This window comes from Glarea lozoyensis (assembly GCF_000409485.1).
Source record: "Glarea lozoyensis ATCC 20868 chromosome Unknown GLAREA1, whole genome shotgun sequence".
Taxonomy (NCBI): Eukaryota; Fungi; Ascomycota; class Leotiomycetes; order Helotiales; family Helotiaceae; genus Glarea; species Glarea lozoyensis.
This window is the reverse complement of record NW_007360983.1, coordinates 1,423,090-1,438,054: the sequence shown is the minus strand read 5'-3', so window position 1 is coordinate 1,438,054 and position 14,965 is coordinate 1,423,090. Positions and strand designations below refer to the sequence as shown.

The window sequence follows — 14,965 nt, the reverse complement described above, 5'->3', positions numbered from 1 at the left end:
ATGGTAACTAAACGTCGACGGTCGAATACAAACACAGAGGATGTGACTACCATAGCGAAGAGAGCGCGTATATATCCACCGAACGATTACCTTTCAGCCCTTTCATCCGAGCTTCTCATTCGCATCCTGCATCATCTCCCAATCGAAAGCCTGCTTCTTTGTCAAACTATCTCGCATCGCTTCTATAGCTTGACTTCTGATTCTCAGATATGGAAGTCGTTATATTATTCCAGATTTGTTCTGCCTAGAGCTTTGAGGATTCCAGGCATCAAAAGCGCCCCAACTGCCGAGTACGATGACGCTTTGAGGTTCTCTAGTCGTAGGAGCAAGTGGCTGGATGATAATACGTTGATCAATCGGAAAGACGGGGAGAGAACAGATTGGAAGAAGCAGTACAAGTTGAGACATAATTGGAGCATTGGTGCCTGCGAAGTACAGGAGATCAGGGTACGCGATCGAAGAAAGGAGGCTGGAATGCTTGTCAAGCTAGCAGAAGGATTCGTGATCACGGCTGATGGTGAAGACGGTCTTCGAGTCTGGAATCTGAAAACGAAAGAGCTGGTCACCTTCTGTGGACTCGAAGGTCACAGCTTACCTAGCTGTATTGCAGTGGACGAAGACGATGATCACCAACAACTCGGGGTTGCAATCGGCTTTGAAGATGGTTCATGGGGTACATGGCAACTTGATATCGCAAGTAGCGCTATAATGAAGCGATACTACCATCCAAAAAGTAGTAACGGACTGTTGAGCGCCATCGCTTACGCGAGCCCCTATATTCTTACTATCACAGATTCGCAGATTCTCTCCCTCTACACCTTCGACCGCGATACAACACGTGTTAAAGAGGAGCCAGCAAGTGATTCCTCTGCTGCAACCTCTTTTGGTATCCACGATTTAAGTTCATTGGATGAATCTCCTGAGGTAGCCACACTGCCTAGTGTTGGGGTAAATGAGGCAGCAGAGCAAGGGGATGAGCCGGCGCCTCGGTTACTTGCCTCCCTCAAGTCACATACTTGCTGGCCGCCCGTGTCGCTTTCTATTCGTCTCACCCCATCAACCATCATCGGGAGTATAGCTTATTCTCTCCCAACTTACTTCTCCGGCTACACTGTAGGCTTACAAGAGTTACATCTTTCTCCCTCAACGGGTCTAATGACGTCGTCTCGTCTTACCTCTGCACTTCCTCAAGGATTCTCGTCCATTCTTCCGACACCGTTAATCTCATCACCAACATCATCTGGTGCATCTTCGCCGCTTCCACCTCGTCAATCGAGAGCATCAGTGGGGAGTACCGTAACTCCATCGACGAGTTTGTCATATGCTCACCCGTATATTCTTGCTACACATCCAGATAACACACTCTCACTTTATCTGTGTACGTCGACCTCGTCAGATCTTAGCCTTTCCGAAGGTACCAAGCTCTGGGGTCATACGTCTTCTGTCTCTTCTGCCGAAATCACATCTAGAGGGAAGGCAGTAAGTGTGAGTACTCGCGGAAATGAATTGCGAGTCTGGAGTCTGGAGGGTGGCTTTTCCTCTTCAACTCGATCCCGGAAGGACTCAAGATTACCCAGGGATCAGCGTCGCGACCGAAGCGTGCAAATTCGCCAAAACCTGTCGCCAGTAGTTAAATCTTCATCAGCCCATGAATTCCCGAAGCGGAAAGGCTCTCAAGAAGTCGTCGACGCAGATCCTAGCATGAATATCATCAGCCGCTCTGGCCTTGACGAAGAGTTCACTGCTCGAAAACACTGGGTTGGGTTTGATGACGAGGTGGTTATCGTGCTCAAAGAAGATGAAAGTGGATCGCAGGCACTTGTAGTCTATGACTTTACTTAATGTTGGAACGAAGTTACTACAGCTGAATATCAACGCACTTGATGATCGCACAAACATTACAAGATCAGAATTGTAAAATCAGATCAAAAGTGGCCTCAACGTGGCGTTTAAGCTGATCAATCGCTCGACTAGATCCGCCGCGATGTCCGGTATCGCTCAGTTGTCTCAGAAGATGATTCTGTGACTGGCCCGATATCAGTATTATCTGAGAAGTAGCGATGTGCATAGCTCGTCCTGTCTTGCGAGATACAACTTTAACAGTCTTGGCAGCAAGTGTCAAGTTTCCATGGTTAAACAAGGCTACTTACTACTGAGAGGCAACTTTGTTTTGCCGATAAGGTAGGCTATATTTCCTCCTTATACTAGCAGAGCTCCCAACAGTAAGATCTAGAACCAATGATCGCCAACCGAGCTGCTAAGATTTGTTTCTGCTCGAACTGGAAAGCGCACACGGTAAAATACTTGGATTTGCTCCATGCCGGCAAAGTTCTTCCTGTAAATTGAGCCTTCGCTTTGGTCGAGCATCGATAATCTGCAGTTCTTGATGTTTTCTCAGCTTTACTGCTTCCGTTCACTTGTCGCGGTATGATCGGACCAGTATGATGGGCTCGCAGAACTCACATCTGTTTGACACTATTACTAGTAAGTACCCTCCTTAATTGCCAGCTTCTTACGTCAAACTATAAGCTTAAACCATCAGGCGTCTTGCTGGGCATGAATGACTTCTTTCAAGCGGGAAGGTCCTACAGTTCACCATGTCTCCTGTTGACTTTTGGCTTGGTACTCAGGTGCTCCTTATCATGATACGTCAAGTTTTAAGGGCTGCTTACAGTGCAATTCTACTCTCGACACCGGTCGCCTGGTTTGCTACATCGTTAGAAGGCGACTGGGTAAGCTTAGTCTAGGACGTTTCCAAGTCAAGTATGCCGAGTTCTTGGTGTGGACCCACCTCAACAATGAGCCGTTTATAGCTCACTGGGGCTGGTATTTCCACTGTCACTGATAGTGCTGTACGTGCACTAGAAGTCGACAACGAAATAATTCATACTAGTGTGAGATTTTTTGTTGTTTTTTGCACTCGTGCTTATCTACAATCGCGAATGTTGTTGTCCGGATGACACTTGTGAGCAGACATGCTTCATTTTCGACAGCTCTTTGACAATGTGATCAAAAGTTACGTGAAAGGAAGCAGACCATCTTGCCGTCTTTCGTTGGCGTCTGAACTGATCCTCGCCCTGATTTGCTCGAGTCTACACGGCCAACTCAAGACAATGCGAGAGGCCGAATCAGAACCTATACGACTCGACGAACCCAACTGGTTGTAAGTTCTAGCGTGTGGAAACAACCCCAGTATCGCTGTGTAAAACCTGGAGCCGAGATTTGGATGCAGCAGTAAGGTTTATGCCACATGTGCACCCTTGTTGCATGTTGGTACACCTCATGTCACACAAGTCATAAGTGAGATCTTCGGACTTGTCAGTGTAGATGTCGCATCATATAGTGTCTGTAGAATATTTGACCTGAAATTCCGGTTGAATCGTTGGATTTTCTGGCGAGGCTTTATCTCAGCTTCACACTTATGACCTGTTTGCTTTTCGGTGAATGCATGCTGGCACTTCGGAAAGCAAAGAGATATCAGGAAATAAGCTCGAGCCGGGATGAACATTTTATCCTGTCAAATAGCTAACACACTCATTCCAGAATTGTATAATAACGTCTCAAAGATTTGCCTCTAAAGATCAACATTCTCGATATTAACGTCCGTTATGTGTGAATGCAGTTGAGCGTCTTAACGAGATGCTATCGACTTTCAAAGCTGTCTATCACGATACAAGTATATATGTCCTTAATGAAACAAGCAGAAATTCAGTGCACATGCGATTCTAAATAACCAAACCCCATCTTATGCGACGATGCTGTTGCCGAGGATGGCGGGAGCACTTTGAAGACCCGTCCCCTCACTTCAAGGTTTCATCGGGGACACCGGCGATTCATGCCAAGCCCGTAACACACCAACTACGAAAAAATAACCAGTCATTGTAAACGCCATTCCTTTGTTTCTTTCTAACATTGAGTAGCATTTTATGTCCTACACGGCCAGGATATTACTCTTGTGAATTCATTTGGAATGTTGGGTTGGCAACGCCTCCAACTCGTGTCTCGCCCCTCATCATAAGGCGGCCAAGGACAATTCACCGATATCCTATGAATTCCCGCTACACCAACATCGTCACACCAAATGCCAATGCTGTGATATAAGACGAACCTGACAACCCGCCGTGCTCTACTTCCCTCTTCAGTGCAACCGTCGACGCATGATGTTGAGCCAACTGAAGAATGCAGTGCAGGGCAGCTTGATTATTCAAGTTGTACTTGCATTTGGCGGAATTTACTTATTATTCAGTTTTGCTAAATGGCTAGCATTAACTTCCCGACGCTTCTCGATCATCAAGACCCATGGATGTAAACCGCCAAAGAGTTACCCTCACAAAGACCCAATTTTCGGGTTGGATCTCTTCTTTCGAAACGTCAAGTTCTCTCAAGAGGGAGGATTATTAGAGGAAATTCGACAGAGATATAAACGAGTCGGAGGCCACACCTTCTCACAGCTCATGCTAGGAAGGAGATTGATTCAAACCATCGAGCCAGAAAACGTCAAAGCAGTTTTGGCAACACAATTCAAGGATTTCGGACTGCCAGAAACCCGTATAGGAGCTTTCGAACCCATCTTCGGTCATGGAATTTTCACCACAAACGGTCCCGAGTGGGAAGCATCTAGAGCACTCCTGCGACCAAGCTTCACGAGAAGTCAAGTTGGCGATATTGCGACATTCGAGGTCCATATAAAGAAACTCTTGGCAAGAATACCTCGTGACGGATCTACTGTCGATTTACAAGATTTGTTTTTCGAGCTGACCCTGGATTCCGCCACGGATTTCCTGTTTGGGCAAAGTACAAATGTGCTCGACAAATCGGATCCCAACAGTCAGAGAGGAGAGGAATTTGGTGAAGCTTTTGGTGCTGTTACTGCGAGAGCTGGAATTGTGTAATTATTACCAGAAAGCTTTTGAGTTGACTTACTAAAACCTGATTTATAGCGGTCGTGCCGGCGTTCTTGCAAAGTTCCTCCCATATACAAAAGGTCGAACATTTGACGGCGACAAGAAGTTCGTCCATCAATATGTTCAAGGATATGTCCAGAAAGCGGTCAAGCTCTACCAAGAAAGCCTCAAGCAAGGAAAATTGGAAGTCGAAACCAATGACAAATATGTCTTCCTCGAACAGCTCGCCAAAACTGGATATCCTGAGAAGAAGATCCAAGACGAACTACTCAATATTTTGTTAGCTGGTCGAGATACCACTGCAGGGTTACTCAGTTATCTCTTTTATCATCTTGCTCGAGAGCCGAGAATCTGGGAGAAATTGAGAGCGGAGGTGTTAAGTCTAGGAGACGAGACTCCTTCTTTTGAGCAGATTAAGTCATTGAAATATATGCAATGGGTTTTGAACGAAGGTATTTACTATAAGCCTGACCCCATTTAAGCTATTGCTAATATGATGCAGCTCTTCGTCTACATCCTATCGTTCCTGTAAATGCACGGGTCGCTGTTCGAGATACCACAATTCCAGTCGGAGGTGGATCAGATGAGAAATCTCCAGTATTCGTTAAAAAGGGACAAATTGTGGTTTACTCTGTCTACGGGATGCAGAGACGAGAAGATCTGTTCGGTGAAAATGCACCTGAATTTATTCCAGAACGTTGGGAATCGCTTCGACCTGGGTGTGTATTATTCCACTATTGATTAAAGATAAAACTAACGTCAAACAGATGGCACTACCTCCCATTCAATGGCGGACCCAGGATCTGCATTGGTCAACAATTTGCGTTGACAGAAGCATCCTACTGTGTTGTCCGTATACTACAAACCTTCAAAGCCATCGAAAAGCGCGACGATTCGATCCTGACCGAATTGATGACTGCCACATCAATGGTCCGACCAGGAACGAAGGTTGGATTGATTCCTGTTTGAGACATATCTGTAGGAGAATCATTGAGATACAATGCATCGTGTTGGGTTTAAGGCGTTTGGGTATGGATGTTGGGTATTAGTCGGTGCATGTTGGGGATCGTAGAGTTACTGAGTTTGTTAATTAGACCTACCTCTTACGAGATGAAATATCCAAACTCATTGTTGTCGATGAAGATACTTCTCAGAAATATACGAGAAATGCTTTTCCATAAGCAGCCATATGTAAGCACCGATACTCGAAACGTGCATACGAATATGCAAAAGGACACGAGCTTGTTTCCCCCGAATTGTTCTTACGAACTTGATTCGTCAACCACATCTCGGGATTCTCGATTGAGAATTAAGCCCTTGTAAGGCGTGACTTACGGATGCATAAGATCACAGCTCGGCAACTCGAATAAGAAAAATCCCTGGATGACCCGCGTGGCCTAGAATCTAGAATTCTGCCTCTGTATATTCTGAGAGATCAACAATATAAACTGTCTTTAAACACAATCCGAGGCACAACTCCCATCTCCCTCCACCCAACTAACATTTCCCCGCAAATGCTATATCAAACTATATCCTAAAAGCTCTAACTAGCGCCCAAAGTGCCCGCGAATTCGAGAACTCCAGGTACATCTTGGCACCAAAGTGGGGCCGGAGATCGACGTCTAGGGCCGGCTCGTCATCAAGCAACGACAACACCGAGGCGACATGATCGTTCACCACCGCTTCTAGGTCCCATTCAAATAACACACGTTGTCCTTTCTTTCCCGCTTGCCTGCGAGCTGTTTCTCTTGTATTATTTTTTGATAGTCAACGAACGATTTGTTTCAAGACGAATTTCTGGAGAGGGTACTTGGATTTCGGGGATTAGAAGAAGCAAGCTGGTCTTACGCGGGCACGTCTTCTTTTATACCCAGCTACGAGAGACGTAAAGCGAGGGGACAAAACAAAATATGGCTGTAGCCGTGGAACCTGCTGTGAGGAAGAAGGTTTTGAGGGTTGTGTTTATTAGTTTGTTGTTGGATTTGGTATGTTCAATTCCTCCTGCTTTGCAGGCTGCAAGATAGTAACAAAAGTGCTTTGCTAACGCTGTTCACAGGTCTCGTTCACATTTATCCTACCGCTCTTCCCATCGCTTCTCGAATTCTACAGATCCCAAGAAGCGCCCATCGAATTCTCGTCTGCGAGAAAATCGCCATCTGTCCTCGCGCATATCCTCTCGTACCTCAATGCCTACAAAGCGTCGTTTTCAAGACCAATTGATTCGAGATATGATATTGTGTTGTTGGGAGGAGCTTTGGGGAGTTTGTTCTCGTGCGTACGGTCCAATCTGAAAATGATGAGTTCGTAGCTGACAATTGTGTTGCAGTCTCCTTCAAGCCTTCGCATCTCCCATAATCGGACATCTCTCCGATCGCTATGGCCGCCGAACTGCTCTCCTCTTCAGCATGACTGGTAACATTCTCAGTGTCCTCCTCTGGGTTATGGCTACCGATTTCCGCACATTTCTCCTATCCCGAATCGTGGGTGGACTGTCAGAGGGGAACGTTCAACTTGCGATTGCCATAGCTACAGACATCTCAGATGAGAAACAACGAGGCGCGACAATGGCATTAGTAGGAATATGTTTTAGCATCAGTTTTACATTCGGACCTGCCTTGGGCGCGTGGTTAAGCACAATCAGCAGCGTCAAGGCAAACCCATTTGCGACCGCAGCTGGATTCTCATTATTCTTGATCGTCACAGAGACGTTGTACCTCTATTTCTGTCTTCCAGAAACCCTACCCTCAAAAGTAGCCTCCGCCAAACTCGCAGCCTCAAACACCAAAACCACCACCAACGGCCACCCCGCCATCAAAACCAACGGGACCACAAAAGCCCCCGCGAAGCCATTCACGCGAACCAACTCCCACTTCCTCCTAAACCTCACGCACCTAACCTTCATCCTCTTCTTCTCAGGCATGGAGTTCTCCCTCCCGTTCATGACATTCGACCTCTTCGGCTACACCTCCGCGCGCAACGGCCGGCTCCTAGGCTACATGGGACTTATCGCTTCCCTCCTACAAGGCGGAATCACGCGTCGTCTCCCGCCACTCCTATCTGTCCGTATAGGCGTCGTATCCTGTCTCCTCGCTCTCTTCCTCCTTGCGCGCATAGACACACAAGCAGGTCTCTACCTCGCGACCACGCTCTTGGCCGTCACGACCGCGACCGTCGTCACAGGTCTGAACGCGCTCAGCTCCTTCGAAGCAGGCGAAGATGAACGAGGTGCTAAACTTGGGAATCTACGCAGTTGGGGACAATTTGGCCGTGGTGTCGGACCCTTGCTGTTTACAAGCGTGTATTGGTGGGCTGGACGCGAGGTTGCGTATAGTATCGGGGGCATGGGCGTGTTGGGGGTTAGTATGGTGGTGTTTTTCGGGCTGAAGGATCCGGGGAAGGGGAAGAAGATTGTGGAGGTGGAGTTGTAGAATGGGATTGGCTTTTCTTGGGATGGCGTTTATGGTGGAGGGGAGAGTGTATAGTAAGAAAGTAAGTCAGGAGGTTTGGAAAAATTGTGTGCATAATCTTGGATTTGATGGGATTGGATAAAAGATGGATATGTAGATTTTTCTGCTTTAGAGATGAAAGATAAAAGATACGAAATTCATGGCTTTATTTTATTCGAAATATGAGTGATAAAGCTAATGTGATAATTATCATATTTTGTATGTAACAATCACTATTTTCACTAGGAACAACTTCGAACTAGAGCGGGAAGTGTTATATTACAGTTGAAGATGTTAAATGTCGGTGCTACGTACGATGAGGTGCGGAGTGTGAGAATTCACATCTTATAATAGATCCTACGATCTTTTAGATCATTAGGTGATGGAAGTGTAGGTACAATATTAAGACAATTTAGAATATGTTTGTTATTTATCTAGTATTCAATAGAGATTTGGTTCTAGATGAGGCAAGCTAGCGTCAATCACTTTCACTTTCATAAGCAGTAATTGTAGAGTTCAAGATACAAATAATAAACGTATTGATATAAGTGATGAACGACTAGCTATAACTAAACTAAAGTAATGGTTCATCGGGCTAGCCACTTGGAAAGCTCAAAAAACACGCAAATCTGTTAGGGCACATTACCGTAGACCATCCCACGCACGCTACCATCGGCTATTTACTGTAACGCGTTGAAATGGCGTGCCATCCACGCGAGATCTCAATATTCCAATTTTCGGCAATCCGTAGGACCTACATAAGCACTACAACAAATTAGCAATTGCTTCCTACTGTGAAGATGCAAGAGTGTATAGATTTGAGGAGCCTCAGTTGAAAGATGAAAAGTCTCGAGTTTTGTCAGCATCCGACACAAGGTCTTCAGCATTAGCATGGATTGTGACATCATAGGCAGTGTCCGATTCAATAAATGAAATGTTTCGTGACATACCTTTATTCGTCACCAGAGCAGTATCGCAGCTTTCATCTGTGTATTCTGACCGTAGAGCATCAGCACAACGCCCTTCAAATATCTCCCACCAAAACTTCCATCATTTCGACATCAATTTCAGGTAATCGAACCAGTTTATTCGTCATTGGTAATCCGACGACTTATAAAAGTATATGTTTTTCTCATCATCTTGATATCTCGCCCTCCCTCCTGTCCCACCCTCGAAGAGAAAATTCGCACTTACAAAAAACCTATCTAACCCAAAATTAGCAATGCACGCAAACGAAAACATCGAACGTGGTGATAATAGGGAGTAAAGCTTTCGATCAGATGGTCCGTTTGGAAAGACAGGTACATCACCATCTTGGACATAGTCCATGGTAAGATAGGGGCGACACGAAAATTCATCATGAAAGTATTGTGGGGGAGTGAAGAGAAAGATTGGGAAGCTTACCTTGGTACAGAACAGATCGAATGAGTCCCAGCACTGGCTGATGAGCTGCAGTATAAGCTCAATCGTAAGCATCTGAAGATTCAAGGCGCGAACGCGTCATTTGCGCGGTGGTCGTGATGTTCGAAATCTTGTGTTGACGAAGAGGGAAGCTTGAGGTCGAGAATTTGAAGGAATATTTTACACAAGTGGGTCACATCCTTAGCGTGAGTATCACGTGTTTCATTCTGGCCCCCATCCACATCTCAGATACTCCAACAATCAAGATGAGCAGCTGCTGCTTTATTTCCATTCCAAACACGATCTTTCTCTACGAGGACTTCAAAGAGCATACAGTCTACACATTTGTTTTTGTCGCCTTTGGGCTACAGAATCTAAAAATCCCATCTTTCACCACATTCATACAACGAAACGAAGAATGAAGTAGAACACAGAAGCATGCCAAAGGAAAATCGCTCAGTGTAAATTCTAAGAAGCAACCTACGTCCATCGATGCCATAGAAACGCCATATTGTGCTCTCGAGTATGCCAAGCAAAAGAAAAGGTACAAAACCACCTTTAATAAAACCCTATCATGATATGCGTACGTACCAAATCCATATTCCAGTTTGGAGATACCGAACAATAACAAAGAAGAAATCAAAAATCAAACAAAGCCGCTAGCCCCTGAGAATGCCCTTGAAACAGAACCGAATACGTTCATACGCCTTTTCCACACCCCTCTTTTCATGTTGCTAAATGCCATTGCCCTGTATTCCATGCTTATGTTGCAGCTGCTTGCAAATCGTACATTCGAATAGCCGGTCAGTCGGTCAAGCCTACCAGCTTGCGCTCTCGAAAGTCTTTGTTGAATGACGCCATAGGGAAATGACAGAACGCGCCAGTTGATGAGGTGAACATAAATAACACAATACGACAACACCTTAACATGCCATCGTCCCTTGTCGAATCCTACTTTCAACTCCCGCAAGTTTTATGACGCGCAATGGGGAATCTCATGAAAACCACGCTACAGATATGTAAAATGCAACCCCTAATGTGAATGACCAATTTTCCTCAAAGTAGGAAACGTTTGGTAGAAAAGAAGAAGAAAAGATGCCAGTAAATGAGTGCAATGGCGGAAAAATCAAACAAGACCAAACTCCTCTCGCAATGTGAAATCGAGGTAAATCTATCTTCCCATCATGTATGGAGGAAATGTAGGATTGTGTGAATTGTTCAACATCTGTGGTGGACCTCCCGCAGTCATTGCGCCGTTGAATGGTTGACTGCCCCAGCCATTGGTATTAACGCCGAATGAGTTGTTGTTGTAATGACCATTACCGCCATTCATTGGGTTGACGTTGTTGTAAGAAGGCATCCTTCCTGGAGCCAGTCCTGGAGGAGCCGAAAGACCCGGCGGAGGACCGCTTGCAGTACTGAATGAAGACCCTTGACCGAGCATGACACCATTCATTCCTTGCATGTTCCCTGGAACGATTGGGGGACCTGGAGAGCTCATGCCTTGGCCAGAACGAACACCCAATGGGTTCTTGGAGAAGCTTAATCGGATCCCACCCTTGATGCTGTTATGAAGAGGATGACCATAAAGTTCATGTAGTGCTTTGGTAGCGAATGAGACATCTTCAAACTCAACGAAGCACATAGGCCCATTTTGCTTGGTCCTGAAGCAAAGACGCTTGTAGCCGCGTTGCTTGGAGAACATTGCCTTGAGCTCATCTTCAGAGGTGTCAATCGGGAGATTGCCGACATAAAGTGTATTGCATGGAGGGTTCTGATCTGCGGGGTTGACAGGTGGGAAGTTGTGGCGTTGATAGTGCTGACTGCCTAGCTGATAATTCACTGGCGGACCACCATTGGTCAAGCCGCTTGGTGAGATTGGATTTGAATGTGAGATGGAAGACATGGGTTGTGAAAATGAAGACAGAGGTGCCGGACCTGCAGCACTGTTGGTGTTTAATGATAACCCTGCCATGCGTGAGATTGGAATCTGAGGATTAGTTGGTCGGCGAGACTGGGCTGACGAGCCATTCTCAGCATACGCGACGGGATCTTTGAGCAGTTCACCAGTCTCGTCGTCGTCGACTGAGTCATTGTTGATAAGCGATTTCCCTGTGACCCGAGTGCGCTCGTTGAGGTGATTACCGATGGGTGATTGGGGCGAGAAGAGGCTCTGGTAATGAGCGCTCACCTCTGGATTGGGTAGCTCATTGCTTGCATAGTTACCATTGGTCGGCGAAACTCGTTGGGTTGATTGGAACGATCCGTCGAATCTAGATGGTTGACGAGGAGTGGGTCCTCCAGACGAAGCAGTTGACGAAGTTGAACTTGAAGGCCCAGTATTCGAATTGTTGTTGATCGTGTAACGCCGGGAAGCTGAAGGAGACCCATAGAAGATCTCGACCGCCATTTGCGCATCGTTGGCAACGTTTGGTTTACCATCCAGCATGTTCTTCGCCTCGAGGGCACCTGCATGCGACTTGAAGCGCAAGACGGCCGATCGAAACCCAGCGTCTTCGGACTTGTCGGGTGACATGACCTCCGCATCCACGAATTCCTTTGACCAAACCACCATCAAGCGCAATGTATCTTCAGTGGTGTTGAGCGGAAGCTTTCGAATGATGACCGACGTCGACGAAGAATTGTTGAATGCGCCGCCCGATGACTGAGGACTGTTGATCCCATTAATCCCATCGTTCGCAAATGGTGAAGAACTGTTCATGGTCGCCATTGAAAGCGATTGATACGATTGCTGAGTCGCATTCGATGCGCGAAAGGCCTGGCCGGCTTGGGAGTAGTTTGGAGGATTCATAGCATGCTGTTGTACGTAGGAATTGGCGAGATTCAACACGATGGATTGTTTGTTCTGTGAACTCGGAGCGGTGGTGGTAGGTATCGATCTGTGAACCCCGTTCATGCCTTGGTATGACAGCGACGTCGTTTTGCGACAGTGGCGTTTGAATTAGGAACGCGCTCGAGCGTCGCGACGTGACGTGGGGGGTTGAAGGTTGAGCTGGGTGCGAAGCGTCGCGGATCTCTACTTTGGGCAGAGCGTTGGGACCCCGATCAGATGTAGTGCGAGCTTTTGTTCTCGAGAGCGGATGAAGGACGACGGGTTTATTGGGAGAGGAATTCTGGGGAATTGGGGGTTGGCGGTTGGCGGTAAGATTTGGTGTGAGGTGAGCTGTCGATTCGGAACGAAGTCAAAGGCCAGGAACGCTGAACACCGTCACCGTGCGACCTGCGTCAGGCAATCGTGTGAGCGAAGATTGACTCGAGATGAGGTGCTGGGTTGGACTCGAGCGGGATTGTTTACCGGTGGTCGGAATGCGATTAAAAAACCACGATGGGAGAAGAAGCGTGATGAAGTGAGGTAAGGCGGACGAGAGATATCGGTGGTGTTGAGAGCGAAGCGGAGGACATATGTGAAGAAGAGTTGGAATTGAACGGGATGTGTGTGGTGTGAAGTTGGGGGAGCGTGGTTCCTCACGCTTCGGAGGTTTGGACAATGGTGGTAGAAAAGTGGATACAGCATGTACTTCGAAGTAGGAGGGCTGATTGGCTGTTTCCGGCTCTAGCCGATAAGCTCTAAATTATAGCTCTCCTTGCTAGCTCACGCCCGCAGTCTTCCCAGCGCGCAGAGGTGGAGCACGCAAACCACAGGGCATCCAAGAGGACTAGACTGCGACGACGACGACAAAAGCAGCGCGAAAGACGTTAGAGTTCGATTCAGAGCCCGTTCCATGAGCTGCTGCTGCTGCTAGCTGGGCACGGTGCAGTTGCGCATTCAGGAGATTGGGTGGCGAAGGGGAAGAAGGAGGGGTGGTGGAAGGTGTGGATGGGCGAACTGCATCGCGGCGTCGACTAACGCTCTCTACTCGCTGGTCGCTGCCAGTCTTCACGTCTGCAAGTAGGGTTGAGGTTGTCTGGCGGCGATACACATCCAGAGCTGTTGCCGTCTCGATACCTGGGAAGTGGACTGGAACTGGCACCTGGGGAGGACCCGGTCCAGACGCCGGCTCGTGCTTCGCACAGGACTTGGCCTTGGGATGGGTCTTGGAGGTGGCCTTGGGCGTGGCCTTCGGACGACGGAACCAGGCCACCGCCTCAGGAGGAAGGGAAGAGGGGTTTGGAGAAGACCCAAGGTCTCCCGAGTCCCAAACCCCAAGTCACTCCACCCAAAAACTCTCCGAATATCAAGACGATCATGGTGATCCATACATTGTCCATCCTTCATAGCCACCACATCTCAACACTGGAGTACGGAGCAAAAACACCCTTCGTACCTTCATTTGTACACAGCAATCCACCCCTGGAAGACTTCTGTTGTGCAATGGAAAGCGCAGAGATAGAGCACACGAGACACATACAACAAAACTTGGGCTCTTCGACCCCTCTATGAGAACGGTCTGCAATAAGGGTAAGGATACTTCCAATCTCCTGGCAACTCTCCAATGGCATCCTCGAGGATGCTTCGGCTCTCGGAGTGCTGATAACACGGAAGAATTGTGATTCGCAGTGGAGAAAGAATCTGAAAGATATATCAATTATATAGCAATCCGCATTTTTCGTTGGTCAGGTTTGACGATAGCGTTGCCTCAGAAGAGAGGTATCCTATGGGAAGCTGCCATACATTTGAGGAGCTAGGCGAGTATCTGCCAGAGCAATTGAAATGCCTTTATTGGATACGTCTCACCTTGTTGAAGGGATAACGGTTGGAGGTGGTGGGGTAGAGGTCCCATCTCTCGGCTTGTTGGGACATGAGATCTTTGGTTCTCCACAACCAATAACCCTATATGAAGATGTTCCAGAACGAATGAGGAATTGGGGATGTATTGTCTCGGGTGTTGGAAGGAGGGACGAAAGACGGTAGAGATTGTCTGATGATGAGCAGAGATATTCGAATGCACCCCGAACAAAAGGCACAACGAACGAGCCACCTTAATCACAGTTGCACAAACCAATATCTCCAGCCTTGTGGATTGTGATATTTGATCCCTCGAGACCATTCGTTCATTCCCTCATGTGTGCCACCATCTTCCCTCGGCTCCACGGTTACACAGAATTCTGCTTCTTGCCAGCAAGCAAACTTCCACTTGAAAGCTTTGTCTGTGCACCGGCACTCGACCATTGGCCAGCACAGTCAGCGGCCATGATATCGACCCGAAACAACAAAAAGAAAGTAAGCCGCGATGCAAGCAGACTCGAGCTCGT

At 47.3% G+C, this 14,965-nt stretch overlaps 4 protein-coding genes across 4 annotated transcripts; 3 read left to right on the top strand and 1 right to left on the bottom strand.

The window, feature by feature from the left end:
- GLAREA_09138 (F-box) lies at window positions 1–1,842 on the top strand (the record flags this gene model as incomplete). Its single annotated transcript, XM_008078099.1, has 1 exon — window positions 1–1,842. The coding sequence occupies one exon, from the start codon at window positions 1–3 to the stop codon at window positions 1,840–1,842; it is 1,842 nt and encodes a 613-aa protein (XP_008076290.1).
- A 2,318-nt stretch (window positions 1,843–4,160) lies between these two features.
- On the top strand, window positions 4,161–5,873 carry GLAREA_09137 (Cytochrome P450; the record flags this gene model as incomplete). The annotated part of the gene is made up of 4 exons (XM_008078098.1): window positions 4,161–4,888; window positions 4,941–5,356; window positions 5,407–5,623; window positions 5,672–5,873. 4 exons carry the CDS (start codon window positions 4,161–4,163, stop codon window positions 5,871–5,873), a joined length of 1,563 nt encoding a protein of 520 aa, XP_008076289.1.
- A 941-nt stretch (window positions 5,874–6,814) lies between these two features.
- Window positions 6,815–8,332, top strand: GLAREA_09136 (MFS general substrate transporter; the record flags this gene model as incomplete). The annotated part of the gene is made up of 3 exons (XM_008078097.1): window positions 6,815–6,889; window positions 6,961–7,175; window positions 7,231–8,332. The coding sequence occupies 3 exons, from the start codon at window positions 6,815–6,817 to the stop codon at window positions 8,330–8,332; spliced, it is 1,392 nt and encodes a 463-aa protein (XP_008076288.1).
- Window positions 8,333–10,922: 2,590 nt separating this feature from the next.
- GLAREA_09135 (RNA-binding, RBD) lies at window positions 10,923–12,668 on the bottom strand (the record flags this gene model as incomplete). Its single annotated transcript, XM_008078096.1, has 1 exon — window positions 10,923–12,668. One exon carries the CDS (start codon window positions 12,666–12,668, stop codon window positions 10,923–10,925), a length of 1,746 nt encoding a protein of 581 aa, XP_008076287.1.
- Window positions 12,669–14,965: the final 2,297 nt, after the last annotated feature.